Source organism: Chelmon rostratus, chromosome 10 (assembly GCF_017976325.1).
Source record: "Chelmon rostratus isolate fCheRos1 chromosome 10, fCheRos1.pri, whole genome shotgun sequence".
In the NCBI taxonomy this organism is placed as follows: domain Eukaryota; kingdom Metazoa; phylum Chordata; class Actinopteri; order Chaetodontiformes; family Chaetodontidae; genus Chelmon; species Chelmon rostratus.
The window spans coordinates 13,990,081-14,008,592 of record NC_055667.1 but is presented as its reverse complement, the minus strand read 5'-3'; the positions used below and the strand labels follow the sequence as shown (position 1 = coordinate 14,008,592).

Sequence of the window (18,512 nt, the reverse complement as noted above, 5' to 3'; positions counted from 1 at the left end):
AAAAGCACCTGCGTCTGATCGCTAATTTAACACAATAATTTCTTTTCACCAAGGTTATCACAAGTAATGCTGTGTGTCCCCCATCAGGCTCTATAGAAACTGAGAAAATGTACAAAGTGGATTTGCCTGTTGACCAGTCCGTAGAAAAGGCTGTGGACAGGCGTAGGTCTGCAGAGATAACACGCAAGGCCCGGATCTTCAACACTCGGCTCCGTGTGATGGGCATCGACATTGATGCTCTCAACCAACAGGTCCAGGAGAAAAAGCATCACCAGAGCATGGAGAGGCAGCGGGACAGAGCATTTGGTAAACTATGGGCATGATGAGAGCCAGGAAAGGGTCAAAATGAAATCAGTTAAATTACAAACAATAATTAACTCAGGGACATATTACTGAGTCCCCTATAAGAATACTGTCTTAGACCATCTCCACTAATGAGCACTGAGGTATATTTATTTTCATTACATTGCAGATAAGCTGAGGAAGTATCATGATGATGTGCTGCTGCAGCAAGACATTGACGAGAGAGAGAAGCGGGGAGCTGTGCAAACCGACCTGACCCATTATTGGGCCACTCATCAGCGTGTAGAGGACTCCAGAGATGCTGATCTCAAGTGTGGCCTGAAGGGGGCATTCAGGATCACCATTCCAGAGGGTGAGCTGGGGCCTGCCAGTATGCAAGTCTTTCAGGTAGGCTCGGCTTCACAGACAGGTGCTCGGTGTGCATCAAAGACCAGTGGAACAAAATCCAGTGAATGGTTGAATGGATAACCATGCTGCTCCCTGAGCACTGTGTCTTTGTTTCATGTACAGGGAGAGGGAATGGAAGAGGAGCAAAAGAGGAGAGAGCAAATGAAGAGGACAGAAAGAGATCTGCGAGCACAGAAGGAAGACAATGAGAGAAGGCGCATGGGAGACAAGCGCAGAGGTGACAAACACAAGCACACACACTGTAATCACTGACAAGCTAACATGCTGTACGCTATAGCCTCTGTAAATCACACACATGCTTCATGCTTTCTGCACAAACAATCGCACACTCCTACGCACAGCCCTTACTGCCAGGTGGCATTGATGAATGCTCATCCCCGAGAGCCGTTATGCATGTGTGAGTGTGTCGCTCAAGAGCTTTGTACAAAGGAGAATGGCTAATGCAGGTGAGAAAAACACACAGTAGGTGATTTCCAACTTGTGTGTGTGTGTGTGTGTCACAGAGACGCTCGTGAGCAAAGAGCTGGTGCTTCAGGACCTTAGGGGGGTTCGGCTGTGTGCAGTAGAGGAGGAGTGTAAGAAAGCTGCCTGCATCGCGCTTGACAACTACAATCAAGCTCTGGTACAGTACATGCACGTGCACACACAGATGGACACACAGATGCACACACACACACACACACACACACACCACCCGCTGATGTGGATGCTCAAAGCAAAATCTATGGGGGTTTGAGCTCTGACACGGCGTACCCAGGTGGGATTGTGAAATTAAAATTGCCAATTGAAAATGTTAAGTGATGCGTGCACACACACTTGCTGCAGGAAGGCGGCCATCGCATTAGTCGGTACCAAGCAGCATGGATGGTTAAACTGCTCTGATGTACGCGTGGGCCCTGTCTGTTTTTAAAAGGCCCCATTTAGCTCTCCCCTCATTTGCCTGAATGCACTCAGCTGAATCCTCCATTGGGATGCATCATTATAAATCCTTCAGGTCATGGTAATTTTCATGACACTTATGAGGTTTCTCTAATAACCGCTCACATGCATGATGCACAAGCAAATACAACTGACTGCTTGGATCTCTCAGGAGGACGTTCGCCATATGGCTGAATCTTGCCTCTAAGCTAGGAGTAACCACATGTTAGAGGATGGGTTTTGTAAAAGCTGCCGCTATTGTAATCATCAAGGGAATGATCAATCAACTGTCCCCAGATCAGCGGTAAGGCCTCACCACATCCCGTTCCCCCCCGCAGGCTGCAGAGCAGGCAGAGAAGCGGAGGGAGCGGCACAGGAGAGAGGAAAGGGAGAATCTCGCCGAGATCATGCACACGATGACGTCCGACATGATGACAGAGTGTGCAGAGGCAGCGGAGGGAGAGGTGAGAGGAGGAAGGCCTCCCCGGGTTCTGATAGACAAGTGGAAGGGGATGAGTCCTGAACAGCTGAGCGCCATCCACAGGGAGAGAGAAAAACAGCGTCTTGAGAGGCAGGTACTGGAGTCACTCTGAAACCCAATGCAACTCCCACACACACACACTCTCTTCCAATCTACCTCTCTGTACAATACCTTCAACTGTGGCTCCCAAGTTTTTGACTTGTGCCCCCTTAAAATTAAACCACAGATGGTTGACAAATGACATACGAGCATACAATGTCCTAGTAAGGTGTTGGGCGACCACAAACCTCCAACTTGAACTCTACTGGAGGGGTGAACACCATTCTTCCCTAGGATACTCCTTCTGTTTAACATGCTGGTCTAAAATGTTGTAAAACTGCCCTGTATGGACTTAGGATTTAGACCTTTTTTCTTGCCATCTCCAGAGACAACGTGATGCTGAGAAGGCTCAGAATGCAGCCTGGGGACTCCAGCTTCTGAAGCTGTCGAGAGCAGCAGAGGAGGAGGAGAGGAGAGAGGCAGAGCTGAGGAGGGAGAGGAGGATTCAGACGGACCGTTACAACATGCAGCTGGCCAGAGAGCAGCAGGCATAGTGAGCACCCCACACGTGTACATACACTGACTGTTCAGGCATTCAGACTTAAAGAAGCATTTTTTTTAGACACAGTTACTCATGGTGTGTTTATTTGTGTCTCTGTCCCAGTCAGGAGGAACTGAACAAGGTGCTGTACACCAACAAACCCACCAAGGACTACTTTTCTCAATTCAACACCAGCTCCCGCTGACCGCCACGCCCCTTACACAGGCTCGTCCTCCTGTGACAATGTGCTAATAAAAATGTATTGATTTGATACACTCACACTCAATGTGAATTGAATCCTCAGTGATCGATACCTGCTGCTTAGTGACACATACGCATCGATTTTATTGGCTGATAGCAATGGAAAAAAGGGACCCTTCTTTTTAATACAGATTGTTCCACATACTTTATTTTTCAGTCATATATCCAGTTACAGCAGTAGATTCATAATGCAGTTACAGTTGCGTTGGCCCCATATGTGGTACAAGTCCACCCAACTCCTGTCTTTCACCCACGGTACATATAGATAGCACGAGCGCTGATCCCCCCACTCACCACAAAGAGGCACATCTACACCCCGGCAGTGACAATCACTCCCTGTCCCTCTTTCCTCCCCTACTTTCTCTCACCCTTCCCCTCCCACTTAGGCATTGTTGTTTAAAATCTGCTAGTCTGAGTTCTGAAGAAGCTTCTCTAAATGAACCAATTCACTTTTTTTAATAGGTTTTTATCTTTTAACTATAAAAAAAAGGGGGGGGAAACAACAGCGGAAAAGCCAAGGCCAGCGTCCTCAGCTTTCCCCCCGACACATGAAAAGCAAAGAGTGAGTGGCAGCCGAGTGAGTATCTGTGTGTGTACACTCATTCCTCATTCAAAGCTAACATTTGCCCCCGAACACTGACAAACACAGATGTTTAGCAGCAGATAGTCAAGTTAGAATATTGGCATATTTTGTGTCATTCACCACTCCTGTATGAAAATAGATTTTTTTAAAAGCTTTATTTGTCCTGAGTGTGTCTGAAGAACCAACAACAGGGAGCGTTCACACGCCATCTTCAGTGCCGCTGGCCTTTTTCGACATCCCGTGTACTTTTACCTCAGGGAGTGTCAGGTGATGTTTGGCCAGTGTCAAGCTTTTATTTGAAAAGAGACAACTGAGGCAGCAATGTTGCATATAGCTACTCCCTGTGGTAAGCACAAACTGGCTCGGTGCATCCCTGCCTCTCACAACTGCATCAGACAAAAACTCCACAGATATTCACTGTGCTGCAATGCATTGCTGGATGGTTATGGGCATGAATGCAATCTTTAGCTTTCATTGTAATGTAACTACTACTATCACTAAAATGACACTAATGTACAATTTTTTGATTTTCGAAATTTGAAATGTTTGCAAACACCTACAGAACAATGTGGATTTTTTTCCCCTTTTTTTTGTCTTTTTTCCTCGACTATGAACTATTTCTTCGCTAAAACAGCCAAATCTCACTGCAATCATTAGTCAAAAAACGGAAAGTTTGAATTCATAGCAATAGCACAAAGAAGAAAAATGACAACTTGCAACATTTTAAAATTAATTTAAGTGGCTTCAAACCTGCACATTTTTCACATTTTTTATCAAACATGGTTGGGTTCATCAAAACGATCTATAAGGGTTGTATTTACATTCTGTGGGGGGAAAAAAAAACTGTCCTTCCAGGTCTTCTCTTAACCACTCTTATCTCTCCAGTATCTTCTAGCTCAGATTTGTTTTAATCAGTAGCATGTAAATACAATGTCTGCCCAGCTCTAAAAAGAATACATTCTCTGTGTTTGATGTATATACCAACTGCTTGCCTTTATTATACATCAGCTGGCAATCATCCTGTCTGCAGTATCAACTTGCATTGATGAGGGTCTGAAAATAAAACTTGGGAGTGTTGGCCTCACGAGACTCCACTCTCTGATCTGTAAATATACATAAATACTGCTCCTCAAACAGTTTGCATGGTATGAGATGGACAGGTATGAAAAGATTGTTAATTAGAGACAACAATGTTTTTAATACAGTGTAGAAAGAGACAAAGACAGATACAGAAAGCTACACGTAGGTCTCGACACAAAAAATTACACTATCATTTCCAATAATGACATTACACTTCTGGTGGGAAGGCGAGAGAGTAATGACATCAATCTGGTGCTCTATGCAGACCCAGCAGGCACAGGAACTTAGAAGGAGCATGTACATATCTATAATACTGTATTATGGCTAAATAGATAGATGTAGATGCAGCTATATACACCAGATGCTACTCAGCATTTTCACAGCAAGTTCCCCTTATGCATCCAATGTTATTTATAGTAAGAAACTTGGCTTCACGTAGTTTCAGTTAAAACAGCTTGATCTATGAAAGGTGTCAAAGAGAAGTCATGAGTTTTTTAACAAATAGTCTAGAAGTATGAAAAAGTGATGATATTAAAAAAAATAACAAAATGATGTTTTGTATTCAAACACATTTGTAAAAATAAATTAAAAAAATGTCACTGGCAAGTAGTACAATCTGAGACATCAAATGGCGTACAAAATCATTAGCGAAACAATATAAGGCATGAGAAACATGTAAGATTCCAGACTTTTTACAGCAGCATGTGCTGCCTGTTTCCCCACACTAGGCTCTACCATCATCCTCCTCTTTCAATGCACCACTCTGCATCTCTATAGGACCATACCTCCAATCCCTCTGATATGTCTACCTGTACAACATTCTGTCTTTATCTTTCTATAAAGTTGTCTGCGGAGAGAAACAAAAGAGAGGAAAGGGAGAGAATTGAATGTTAGTCACTAATATGTGTTGTAAACCACACAGATAAAGGAGGGAGGGGGGGAGTCAAAGGACATCATCAGGTCAGTCAGACTTGTATCACACTGTCCACTACTTTGGACACTCCTTTGGTCAAAATAGTCCAGTCGATCAGATGACTGCAAGGTGCACCTGAATAGTCAATATATTGATTGTGTATTAGTCGTTAAACTACAGATCGGAAAGTCAGAAGGGAACAGGAGCGTACGGGCACGTATGTGTTAACATGTTTTGGTCTGATGGTCCCCAGTGGATGTGTGGGGGTTAATCGAGGATGGTGACTGAGTTGGGCATGCCATTGGTGGCTGGGGTGGCGGTGTTGGGGTTGAGCGGGGAGTTGTCCGGCAGGCCGTGCAGCGCCTCTGGCCCTTCGGTGCGCCGACTGAACTGGCTGGCCAGCGACTCATCCAGGTTGAGCTCCGTGGTTATGGCACTGCTGCCGTTGAAGTCCAGGTTGTCCTCGCTGCACAGCTTGCTCTCCTCGCCCAGGGAGGGCTGGCTGGCCGTGCGCTTCTCCTCAAGGTCACTACAGTATGTGAGCGCACAGAAGGGGTCAAACGCAAGATATATTATCATAAGGCATGTAAAAAATGCTAGAATTCTACAACTTTTAAGTCATTTGTCAAGGAAAAATACCAAAAATTGGATCATTCCAGGTTCTAAAATGCGAGAAATTGCTGCTTTTCTTGGTCTTCCATTATAGCAAATTAAGCATTATTGAGTTGAGTTTTGTCACACAAAACAAGACCTTGGATGAGCTGTAATGGCCATTTCCACTGCTTTCTAATGCTTTATAGACCAAATCATTAATAGAGAAAGTAACTGTCAGATTATGGATACTAAAAAATTCATACAGAATACGTTACACCATGATTATATTGGATGCTACAGGGAAGTCAGCAGGTACGTAAGGTGTTGGCAGGGTATAATAAACAAGTGGGTTTGGGATAGCAAATCACATCACAGCATACCTTTCTAGAGATCTGCATAGCGGGGGCAGGCATTAGGGAGAAGAGGGACAATGAAAGGAACATAAAGGGTTAAGAAAGCCAAACAGTGCTGAGGGAGTGAGGGCTGTGTTAGATCTATAAAAACATAATGTAACACTCAAAGAGACAATGCACATTCAGAAGACAAACCTGTACTCTCCAAAAGTCTCATCCTTCATCGGCCGTGCCTCTGAGTCCATCGGACCCTCTTCTTTATCTTTCACTGCGAAGGAGATTATTGGATTTCATTATCAGGATGATCTCAACCATGTTTCTCTCTAAGCCACTGTCTCAGACATCGATAATGACATTCTGTTGCACAGCAAGAAACACAGAGTGGGAAAAAAAAATGTGTTTGTGCATGTGGAGCAAAAAGATGTGGTTGATGTTTCTCATCTGACTTCCAGTGGAACAACTACCACAATGAATATTGCTGTTAAAATTCAAAACAATCTCAATAATTAATTTGTCAGAATGGGTGTATTTATTATTCAATTAGTCCTTGCTTTTAGCACAGACAATTAGGTCTACATTAAAGGGAGCCAGCCACTTGTTTCTCCCTGTGGAAAGGGATGAAAGGCTGGTGCACTTCTCTGACCGTTCAGACGGTGGCCTGCAGGTTGCAGTTTCTCTTGTGGTTTGTGATTATTATTTCACAGTCCTTTTTCAGGGCACAGCCTCTCCCTTACTACCACGGTGAGGAAGGCTTAGAGGTGTGTGTCGCTACATGTTTGATGTGAAGGCTGCAAGGAGAAAGTTGGCTGAGTGAAAACTGACCAATTATTTGGAGTTGGAGCCACTATATGGATCATACAGGGAGCTGTTTTTTAAATTTTAAACATGGTGTAATCTTAGTTAACTCCTTTCCAGCAGTAATAATCTTGTTTACTGCTGTGCATTCCTGTAACTGCTTGACTTCTGCTGTGTCATTTTCATTAGTGTTCATCAGTGCTACCCACAAAGCTGCTGTAGAGTGTGACTCAGTAGTTGTCTAACATTGCACTCAGATGTAGAAGGACGAACAAATGTAGTACATTCTTTAAAAGGCCACTCAAGGCCTCAAACACTTTGAATTCATCAACAGTTCAACATCTACACTGATGAAAGCTCAACACTGATGATAGACTGCACTTGCCTGAATATTTCCCCCCTTTGCTCCTCTTGATGAAGCAGAGGATGAGCAGTATCAGCAGCAGCAGCACAATGGCGCTCACAACACCAATGAACCAGCCCTGCGTTGCAAAGCTTTGCTGCACCTCCGTGACTTCAGTGGGAAAAGAAGAGAGAGAGTATGTTTATTGTTATGGGGAAGCAGCATGAAAATACAAGTACAAGGGGTGGAAGGAATGAAAAAGGTAGGAGAAGCAAGATGAAAGAGGGAGAAGAATCTAGAGCAAAAGAGACAGAGCATTATGCATTTTGACAGGATGGCACTTCACTCGGGAACCAGAATATACAGCACAATGCGGCAAACAAACACGAGTAATGGATCATTTCATATGGCTAACCAAGCTCTCTTTGAAAGCACTTCACAGGCAGTGGTGAGAACTGCAAGACACTCTCGGTAGGATCAGGCTTTATATTTAGATGTGGGAAGCCCGGAGGAGAGAGCAGAGGAGATGAAAGGAGCGAGGATGAATGAAGGCTGAACGCTCATAGTACCTGTTCCGTCTGTCTCGATGTCAGTTTCCCAGAAGGTGATATTTCTGTAGGTGAAGCGCAGGCGATAATGAGAGCCTGGAGTCAGGCCCTGGAGCTGGTAGAAACACTGAGAGGAGTTCACCTTCTCCGTCGTCTTCCATTTGCTGCCATCTGCAGAGACACAGCATGAGCCTTGATTTCCTTTTCATCGTTTAGGATTGTGAAACTATTCCCGCGATGAACTAAAAGGGTCAGTGCAGTGTGGTTTACCATTTTTTTTGAGGTAGTGGATCTGGAAGCTAACATTTCTGTGTCTCTTCTTGGCCACCCAGCTGAAGTTAACTGAAGTTTCCCCCACAGACAGGCTGATGTTGGCAGGAGGCACTGCGACACATTGAGAGAGAGGAATCAGATTCTTGATCTAGTGCGGGCTGGTCCATTACGTGGCAGATCTGTGAAGCTGAAGAAACTTGCTTCATACCTCCATCCAGCGTGGTGGCACCCTTCTTCATGATGGGCTCGCCGTCCCCGGCCGCAGTGCGCCCCCTAAGGTAGAAGCGGTAGTGGCTGTGGCGGTCCAGGTTCTTAAGGGTGAGGTGGGAGACCGTGGGGTCGTCTATTGTCTCTACCTGCATGGGGCTGTCATCGCCCTCCACAACTGACCACAGCACAGCCAGTAAAACATTCAATCACTATTTGATCTTCAACACTTGATTGTTATGGCTGACACACTGTTCTGGGTGACATGCGACTGACTGATGAGCATCATTAGGAAGCGATGCTTCTGACATTTTTCTCCTGTCATTGATTTAGCTGTAAATGTATCGTGTGCTGTCATTCGCACCAGCAGTGATGTTTTTACTGATTTTATGTCCCTCATGTTGCTTATTTTGCAGGATGGGGGTGTAAACTATGCTTACTTTGCTGGTACTGCAGGAGATATCCGATGAGGATTCCATTGGGCTGGCCAGGAGGCATCCAGTGGAGGGTCATCTCTGTCTCTGATGGGCTGTCCAGCACCAGGGACATGGGAGGACCAGGAACTAGCAGCAACACAAACAGGCCTGATTAAAGTGCACCCGGCTGATAGGACATTATTGTACTATTTTCATCTACTGTCACCTACATTCCCCCAACACCTGCCTGCTTGATAATATCTATCCCTGCATCAGTTTAACCCTCCTTCTCTCTGGTGTCCTCCACCCAGAGTGTCATTTGCTCTGTTGTTACACACTATCCATCCATCCTTTCCTCCCATTTTGCCCCATCTTTCTCTCCCTGTCTGTAATTAAACCTCCTCACCATCATTATCTATCATCTACTCCCATTCCAGCCATGTCCCTCTCCTGTCCTCCATCACCGATTTTCCCCCACTTTCTCTCATTCTCACCTCCCTCGTGAGTCTTGAAGGACAGTGTCTCAGAGGGGGGCCCCTCTCCCTTGCTGTTGAATACAGTGACAGCCAGGGTATAGTGGGAGTATGGTCTGAGGTCGCTGATCACCTTCTTCTCCTCATTGGCCCCAGTCTCCACCACCACAATGCTCTCTGGTTCCCTGGCCCTCCGGCCTCGGTGGTGGCCCCTGGAGCCGATTCTGGTCAAGTAGATCTGGACCCCAAAAATAATTTAAAATTCTAAACATTTCACACATGTCTCATACTTAATTCATTCCATATCTTGACTATTTTGAGGGATGTGATCACATCCGAAGAGACACTTTTGAAAGTTTTCTGAAAACAGTTTGGAAAGGATATAGAGCGCGGCTCGGTTGGTGAATGGAACATCAAAGACAAACAAAGACCCAAAAGAGAGAAAGAGGAGCAGCGCGACTGGAGTGTGATACATTTTGAAGGTGAGATCATCTAAAATAAAAAAGGCTTTATTCTTCACAACCTTGAAACTAAAGAGAACTCTGAAGCCCTTGGCAAGCAAAGATCTGGCTGCCTCCGCTCTAAACCCAATGTATGTATTATTCATGAGGACAGGGGCTGAATATGTTAGGCCACACAACAGAGGAGATACAGGATCAGTACCTTGTATCCCAGCAGGTGTCCTCTGACCGTCTCTTTCTCTACTGCTGCCCAGGTCACTCTGATGGTAGTGCTGTTCATTAGTACAACACCCACATCCATAGGAGCCTCTAATGGAACTGAGAGACAATGACAGGCAGGATAGTGATATGTGAGAAAGAATACTAAGTATAAATTTTCCCAATAAAAGAAAAGAGTATTGCTGAAAAGGCCTTTTTTTAAAACAAAAAAACATATTTTACCATCTTCTCCTGAGTAGCCAATGACGGGGTCTGGCTCGGGTCCCTCGCCTTTATCATTGACAGCCTGCACTTTGATGTCAAAGGCAGAAAAGTTGCCAATGTCATTGACCCTGAATGGGGGTGCAGTTGTGTAGTTGGTGTGCCAGTTGGGCCCACTGCCCACCACTTGCCTCCACATCACCCGGTACTTGAAGTCAGGTCCATTGAAGTCACGTTTATCCATTTCCTGCAGTGATTGGAACAGCAGTCAATGAAGCACATTTATTTGTTTGACTCTGCCTCTGATCATTGTACATCAAAGTCAAAGGCGTACCTCCCAGGCGATGAGCAGAGTGTCTGGGTCTGTGGACTCACTCCTAACATCTTCAGGGTTGTTGTCTGGAGCTGCAATTGGAAAAAAGTTCAGTGCAGTGCCTTTTGGGTTCATTTTGAGAATGAAAACTTGTGCTCACAAAACACTGGCTCTGACCTTCAGCAGGTGTGTTGTGGATTTCAGATGGCTTGCTGGGGTCGCTCTTGCCCACGTCATTGATGGCAATGACCCGGAAACGGTAGGACATGTATGGCCACAGAGGGAGGCTGGCCCGCTTCACATTTCCCCCTACTCTCTTCAGCTCTTCCCAACCCCTCTCTTTTGAACCTTGGTCCTCAAACTCAACCACGTGCTCTGCAGAGATAAAAAGAGAGAGTCGAGGAGGGATGGGGACAGACAGAAGGAAAACCATAAGGCGCAAAAGAAACATAAATAAACACTCAGTGACACTTTGAGCTTTACCAAGTCTGATGCTGCAGATCAAATAATAATCCTGTCCAAGTAATGAAAACAGAGCAGCCTTTCATTTTGCCAGAGGGAGAGAAATTATATGAGTTTGTTGCTCTGAGTGTTGGAGTTAGACAAGATGAACAGATCTATGTTTGCATTTGTGTGTGTGTGTGTATGTGTGTCACTGCATACCCTCACTTACAGGCACTGGTGGAAAAGTCCATCTAAATAAGACATTTTCTCACGATGCCAAAAATTCTAGTCATTATAAATATGAAAACAGTTTTTAGCATTGAACAGAATAAAAACAGGAAGAGCGAGACAGGTGTGTGCTGATGTGTGTTTGTCTGTACTAAACCTAGCACAGGGCTGTTGTGGTCATCTCCAGGAGTCCAGCTGAGGGTGACTGCACGATGTTTAGCGTCAATGATCTGGAGGAGGGCAGGAGGGTCTGGACGATCTGAAGGGGACAACAATAATGCTATCAGCACAACTCCCTGCACACTGCATGTATCCACACCTCGAATTTAAACAAATAGATCTGTGTAATTTTAAGAAAAATATAACATTTTGCTTATCTTGTATACTCAGTCTCTCGCAGGTTTTTGATCAGGCAGTATATGATCAGTGATCTTACCACATAAAGTGAGGGTGCTGCTGGCTTCAGCCATGTCCAGCTTAGTGATGACCTGACAGGTGTACATGCCCTCATCACCTGGTTCTACATTGGCTATTATCAGGTCTGGTCCATCAAATGTGTATCTGAGGGAAAATGATCATCATTGTTATCCTCATTTTACTCCTTCTTTTATTTTAGCCATTTTATTGCAATCACGTCCCTTTATTTGTTTGTCGCTACGTCACCAACTCCTCCTTCTTATTTTTGTCTCCACAGCAACATGTTTATTTGTTTGTTTATATACCAGCGATGATACTGGTGCAGATTTTTACATGAGAGAAAGACAATATATAAAGATGTTTAGCTGAAGCTGATTTATAGACACTGTTCCTAGTTAGTCTTGGAAATATTATCCTCATCATCACTTCTTTAATGTATAGAATTTAGTCTTACTTTTCGTCACTGTGGGACTCGAAGAGCTTCTGATCATTCTTTCTCCACTGAATGAGTGGAGAGTCGAGTTTGGGATCAACAAGGAACAGACAAGTGAAGATTGCTGTGTGTCCAGGCTGCACCTTCAGAGCCTGTGGAGGTGTCAGGATCACTGTCCTGTCTGGAGGAGACAGCAAGGAGACATGCAATGCTGAGACAAGCTGCATGAGGCGCAAATAACATTAGCTGCTCAGGGACACAGTGTCTCACTCACTGAGCACTTCCAGCTCGGCGCTGACAGACAAGTTGCTGTTCTGCACAGAGCAGGTGTAGAAGCCCTCGTCGTCGTGTGTGACGTTAGAGATCTCCAGCCCCCCGTTGGTGAGCAGGTTTACTCTGGGATCTGCCAGAAGGAAGGAGGTTCTGCTGCTCTCCCTGGCAAACACACACCCAAAAACACACATTAGAAACTTGGCAAGCAGAGTTAGAAGTAAACCTTTTCAGCTACTGCAGGTGCTGATGAATCCGCCAGTTCACTTGCCACTTTGCCTATTTCACCAGAAAGAACAAAGCCTGGCTGGAGATCTGCCACACTGACAAATTTCACAGTCACAGCCCAGATGTAACGGCATTTGGCTGTTAATTTATGCATATGAAGAGCTACCTACGCAAAAATATCACCTCTGTGAAATTTGTTAATATGAAAATCGGCCAGACAACACACTTGAATGCACAATATAGTACAATGCAATGCAACAGAACATGGCAGAATAGAACAAGGCAGGTTATGTGTCTCACCATATGACTTTAGGTTTTGGAGAACCAAAGGTTTCACACTCCAGTAAAGCCTTCTTGCCCTCTGTAAATGTGTATGTGTTCCCATCTTCAGTGAGGATCTGGGGAGGCAGCTCTGAAAAAACAAACACAAAGAGAAATGAGACACACACAGACACACACACACAAAAGCTCTGTTGAATGAGTGACATGTACAAAGCAAACACTCACCAATGACATAGACATTGGTGTTAGTGAGGATGGTCCCGTGCTTGTTGGAGGCCTGGCACTGGTAGATGGCAGTGTCTCCAAAGTTGACATCCTTTAGGATTAGAGATCCACTCGCCGTCAGACTGCGTCTTGAGTCGCTGTCGGTAGCTGATCAAAAAAAAACACACAGTCAACACACGCTCAGCGTTCAAGGTTATGTGGTCAGGTTTGTATTCGCAGGGGAGTTTGTGCACCGACCTGAGAGGGGGATCCCGTTCATGGTCCAGCTGATGGTAGGAGAGGGGATGCCATCCGCCTGGCAGTCGAGTTTGACAGTCTCACCTGGGGCATATAACTGACTTACTGGCCCATTGATCCAGTAGGGAGCCGCTACAAAGGAAGAAATATATTAGTGACATACAGTACAAGCAAAACATTACATGCTTAAGTTACACAAGACAGTACTTGGTGAGGCTGATGGGTTGAGATTGATCGGTCACACCCCACAAGTTGTCAAAGTCTCAAAAATGAAGCAACTGATCACCAAACTGGTCTGTTATACTTAAAAGGGCACTCCATCACTTTTTAGTGAAGGTCTATTACTAGTCACATGGAGTACTACTCAGTTTGTGACAGCTGGAAAATGTCTTTTTCTCTTTGTCAAGAGGAAATTACATCACCTGGGTATCTTGTTTTGGGCTTGGACAACATTTTCTTTACTGAAAGCCCATTAACAAGGACACAGGCTTTCTGTTAAAGCATTAAAGATGTGAATGTTAGCTCTGCAGGGATCTAGGAAAAGGTACCATGCGAGATGAAGAACACAGGAGTTGTAGCCATATGAGGGACTGAAAGTGAAATATCTGTCTGCCTCCTTGACATCCCTTCTAACTACGTGTTTTTACCTGATTCTTTATTAAGTGTATGAAAATGCAATCCTAAATCACTCGAGTACTTTTTTAAACCTTTGTTTATTTCACATTCAAAAGAGCATATATACTATATGTGCATGAGTGTGTGTGGCATACCTTCCACAGTCACAGTGTAAGTGTGTGTGGCCTTCCCTTGGGAGTTCTCGGCTATACACTGGTACTCGCCCCCGTCGCTCTCAGAGATATTACTGAAGCGCAGGCGGCGGTCGAACATGTCTTTAGTGGTTCGAGATTCAGACAGCTCGCCGTCCTTCCTCAGCCACGACACTTTGGGAGTTGGACTGAAGAGGAGGAGAGAGGTGGGGAAGAGGTATAGCAGTAGTGTGAAGGATGTGAATAGAGGGATGCAATAGAGGAAGGAAGTGAGGAATGTAGTTGAGACATAAAATGAAGAAGGCAGACACAGAGAGAAAGAGACGTGCAGGGTGAAAAGAGAAGAAATGCATGAAAATGAGAAGGCAGCAAGAGGCAGAGTTGGCAGGAGACAGCAAAACAGAAATAATGGAGTGAAGCGAGTGCAGGGAGGTAGGAGGAGGGTAAAGAGATGGATGAGAGACAGGTAAGATTGATTAAAAGGAGCTGCTCAAGCTTTCTGATTGATGGGGGAAGTAACACACACATATGCACACACAGACACTCACAGGCCTTGGACAATGCACTCAAGCTCAATGGTCTGGCCCCTGAGCGCATGGTAAGTGCTGTGGCTTCCAGTCGGTCTCATCATGTGGGGCCTCCTGTTCCGCAGTACGGAGTTGGCTGGAGAAACAGAGGAGGAAACACAAAGATGGAGAGGCAGATTCATGCATATGTATAGGTAATTTTCAAATTGCCCTACTGCTGATGCAGCGGCCACTCTAAAGACTCAGACACACACACACACACACACACACACAGACAAATGCAGGGCGTGGAAGCATGTGGAGAAGACTTTACCTTTCAAACAAGGCATCATCATACAGATTTTCTCGACACACACTCATACAGAGAGGTCTCATGTTAACATGTGCTCATCTCTCTGACCTCTAGTTGGGCCACAGATGCTGGCAGCCTCATCTCAGTGTGAGCTGCATCTCATTACCACTGGACTGAGGAGGTGATGGGCCCCCTGCCGGCTCTGGGACCGTCTACTGGATATGGTGCTGCTTCGGTCAGCACAACATGCCAACACATGGGGGTGGGTTGACTTTGACTTTAACAGTGGGGCTCAGTGGTTTTCAAGAAATTGTCATGCTATTTGTCACACTGTGTGTGCCACTATTATATACGGACCTATACAGTATTTTACTTTTATAGATTTATTTCAAATATTAAAAAAAAGAAAGAGGACTGATTTTAAAGAGATGTTACTCTCAAACCGTACCAGCTGTCTTTCAAAATTAATGCACTTTACAAAACTGAATGCACGTATTAAAGGTACAATGTGTAAGAACTGGCCAACTAGTGCTCACTAATGTCTTTGCTGTAGAGATCTTTGGCTGTTGCCACTCGCTGCCATCAGCTAGTTAGCTGCAGGCGGGGACAGGAAGGGTGTGAACTGGGAAAGCAGCTTCTAAAGCTGCTCTGAATCTTCTGAGTCGCAGAACCAAACCAGAGTTGGTGATTGTTCTAACATTGGAAAGACAAGGTGGTTTTGGTGAGTTTGATTTTGTTCCTGTCGAATTTGAATGGAGTGTGTTTTGCAATGAGTTGACCTGGCAATCAAGCATGTCTTGGCTCATTAAGGAATCGCTGCTCACATACACATACCTGCATTTTTATGACATTCTCGTCGACATTTGTTTTGCAAATTAGCAAATGTTAGCATGCTAACACACGAACAATGGTAAGCATTATACCTACTAAACATCAGCATGTTAGCATGCTGTCATTAGCATTCAGCTCTAATCACCACTGTGCCTAAGTACAGCCTCGCAGAGCTGCTAGCGCCTACTTTAACTTTTCGCTGAAAGTAATTTTACACCAAAGAAATTGTCCGTTTAGAAACTGTTGACAGTGCATTCTCTCAAGCGTTTCTGGAGAGAGATGTAGCTGCTGAATCTTTTAAATGTAATTTGTCAGTGAAGTGGCAGCAGAAATCTCAGAGGCAGATATCCTGAAGCCCAAATCTATCTGCTTGTCTAGATACCACTAGAGGTACAAAACATCTTTTTGTAATTCAAGTGAGTCTATATTATTTATGAGCACATGAACAGAAGCGGTGCCATCATACATACATACTGTATAATGTAGAGTGGCCTGCACCTCCCATTGAAATAAAAAATTTTGGAATAAAGTTTGAGCACCTGTAATGTTTTGTTTCTTATGTTCCTGATATGGCAGTACCATTATTGGTGGGGTCGGTAAGCCCATGACACTTTATAGCTTTAAAATCTGAATAAAAAGCAGTCGTAGCCTGAAGATGCATTTCTGGAACTCAGTTCAGTTCCGGTCAGTTTAGTTCAGCTGATCCAGAGCGAAACTCACAGGGGTTGACAGTAAGAGTGATGGGTTCCTTTGCCAGAATGGTGCGTGTTGCCAGGTACTGGACATTGCAAGTGTAGTCATCCCTGCTGTCTTCAGTTTTCAAATAGGCAAAGTATAGGTTGCCATCCTTCCCCACCACCACCCGCTCGCTCAGCTGGATATGGTGCAGACCTGTAGAGAGAGAGGGGGAGAGGAAGTAAGACAGAGATCAAGAGAGAAAATGATGACAAATAGAGCCAGCCGAAAAATGAAAGAAAGAGGAGCTTGAGAATAAACTAGTAAGATGGAATATAAGAGGGAGCCTCAGAGATACAATAGGATGAGAGAAAAAGAAAAATGATGATAAAGAGATGTCGGAGAATAGGGCTAAGAATAGACTCTGTCAACAAAAGGTACTGAATACATAAAAAAACCCATTCAGGAATAGATAAATGCATGAAAGGATATAAGAAAGAAATAACATTATTTCCGAAATAAATAATCAACTACCTCACTGTGATGTGATAAACGTGGACAACAAAAGTACAGATAGATTGTCTAAGTGGCAGAGGAGACAGGAAGGAGATAATGGAAGGAGAGATGGAAAGGTAATGTACTCACTCCAGTCCATCCAGTGAATGATAGGCTCCATAGAGCTCTGCGGGGGGTTACACTTCAGAACAATACTGTTTCCCTCTTCAGACCTCACATTGACCTTTTTTTCTTTCTGCTGAGATGGGGGAGCTAAAGGGAGGCAAGTGAGGAAACATACACACCTGTTAGTGTGCATAGATATACCCAAGTGCATGCAAAACATGTACACAACCATCTGTACACACATTTACGGCATCATGTCAAGATTTCCTGAGGCATATCCACATCGCAAGTCAACTTAAACATGCAGTGCAGTGGATTAGGAGTATTATCTGAGGAACTTCGAGTATTTGAGTGCTCAGAGAAGGCGCCAGGTTGTCTTTTGTCTTGCAGAAGTGGAACGACATGATTTGTGAGTCATATGTGTTCACCAATCATTGTTGATAACCCCACAGGAGCCACTGAAGAGCGCTTCACATGACATCAACTCAAGAGCGTTTCTGGGGAAACCGTTGTCAGGGAAACTGTGAAGGAAGGAGGTTGCCCAGGAGAGAGCCAGTCACACAGGTGGATGGATACACAGAGGTGCTCTTTACTTTCGCCCAGGGGCCTGTGTGCGTGTGTGTGTGCTTGTGTGTACATGAGTATATGCTGATTATCATGTTATTACATGTAATCATGTTCTGGGTGGCGGCACTGGAAGCTCTCTATAAAACCGGGTAAGGAAAGGTTTATACGTGGGCTCCGCTCACAGCTTTGTAAATCACTCTGTTATTGCTGATAAAACCAACAACAACGCAGCTCGCCTCTAATCTGGACCTTGAAGGCATTCACAGGAGCACTGACGCTGAAACTGACATCTATAAAAGACATGGAGCTCCTCTGACGTGTTGCAGCTTGTTTGAAAACATATCAGAGGATATTTTATTAGTATGACACTATTTCAAATGGCGTGATCTGTCTCCTTAAAGTTTACAAATCAGCATATACTCACTCAATTGGAATATTAAACAGTCAGATTTTAGTGACTCCTTCACAATAACTGGTCAGGGGTTGCATTAGGAATAATCAGCCATCAGTGTGTTCTTACCATCGGTGCGGAGTATGGCCTCGTTAGAGACAGCTGTCCCCAGCTCGTTGGATGCGTAGCAGACATATTTGCCTTGGTACTGCCTCAGGGTGTCCATAGTGTTACTGAGTGTGTAGAAAGCGGTTGAGCCAGCGTGCTCTGATACCTTCAGCTCTGGGTCGCTGCCAGGGTCAAACTCCTTCCCATCCTTCGTCCATCGGAAACTTGAGCAAAGGAAAAGAAAAT

The 18,512-nt window shown here is 44.7% G+C and overlaps 2 protein-coding genes across 3 annotated transcripts in view; one reads left to right on the top strand and one right to left on the bottom strand.

The window, feature by feature from the left end:
• Positions 1 to 107: 107 nt before the first annotated feature.
• ribc1 (RIB43A domain with coiled-coils 1) lies at positions 108 to 2,895 on the top strand. The gene is made up of 7 exons (XM_041946638.1): positions 108 to 306; positions 473 to 690; positions 814 to 928; positions 1,215 to 1,333; positions 1,968 to 2,204; positions 2,536 to 2,702; positions 2,814 to 2,895. The coding sequence occupies exons 1-7, from the start codon at positions 108 to 110 to the stop codon at positions 2,893 to 2,895; spliced, it is 1,137 nt and encodes a 378-aa protein (XP_041802572.1).
• Positions 2,896 to 3,342: 447 nt separating this feature from the next.
• Positions 3,343 to 18,512, bottom strand: part of l1cama (L1 cell adhesion molecule, paralog a) — a 40,093-nt gene continuing 24,923 nt past the window's right edge. Inside the window, exons 4-27 of one of the 2 annotated variants that reach the window (XM_041945493.1) lie at positions 18,288 to 18,490; positions 17,225 to 17,347; positions 16,625 to 16,795; positions 14,803 to 14,917; positions 14,258 to 14,442; positions 13,488 to 13,619; positions 13,251 to 13,397; positions 13,044 to 13,155; positions 12,520 to 12,680; positions 12,267 to 12,426; positions 11,832 to 11,956; positions 11,553 to 11,654; positions 10,901 to 11,098; positions 10,745 to 10,815; positions 10,432 to 10,657; positions 10,193 to 10,308; positions 9,551 to 9,767; positions 9,081 to 9,203; positions 8,642 to 8,818; positions 8,431 to 8,544; positions 8,182 to 8,331; positions 7,655 to 7,783; positions 6,670 to 6,742; positions 3,343 to 6,056 (exon numbers count right to left, since the gene is read on the bottom strand). In XM_041945493.1, the coding sequence (XP_041801427.1) occupies positions 5,795 to 6,056; positions 6,670 to 6,742; positions 7,655 to 7,783; positions 8,182 to 8,331; positions 8,431 to 8,544; positions 8,642 to 8,818; positions 9,081 to 9,203; positions 9,551 to 9,767; positions 10,193 to 10,308; positions 10,432 to 10,657; positions 10,745 to 10,815; positions 10,901 to 11,098; positions 11,553 to 11,654; positions 11,832 to 11,956; positions 12,267 to 12,426; positions 12,520 to 12,680; positions 13,044 to 13,155; positions 13,251 to 13,397; positions 13,488 to 13,619; positions 14,258 to 14,442; positions 14,803 to 14,917; positions 16,625 to 16,795; positions 17,225 to 17,347; positions 18,288 to 18,490 (3,592 nt within the window). In that variant the 3' untranslated portion in view covers positions 3,343 to 5,794. The remainder of the gene's footprint in view (positions 6,057 to 6,669; positions 6,743 to 7,654; positions 7,784 to 8,181; positions 8,332 to 8,430; positions 8,545 to 8,641; positions 8,819 to 9,080; positions 9,204 to 9,550; positions 9,768 to 10,192; positions 10,309 to 10,431; positions 10,658 to 10,744; positions 10,816 to 10,900; positions 11,099 to 11,552; positions 11,655 to 11,831; positions 11,957 to 12,266; positions 12,427 to 12,519; positions 12,681 to 13,043; positions 13,156 to 13,250; positions 13,398 to 13,487; positions 13,620 to 14,257; positions 14,443 to 14,802; positions 14,918 to 16,624; positions 16,796 to 17,224; positions 17,348 to 18,287; positions 18,491 to 18,512) is intronic. The other variant, XM_041945494.1, reaches the window with a different exon arrangement.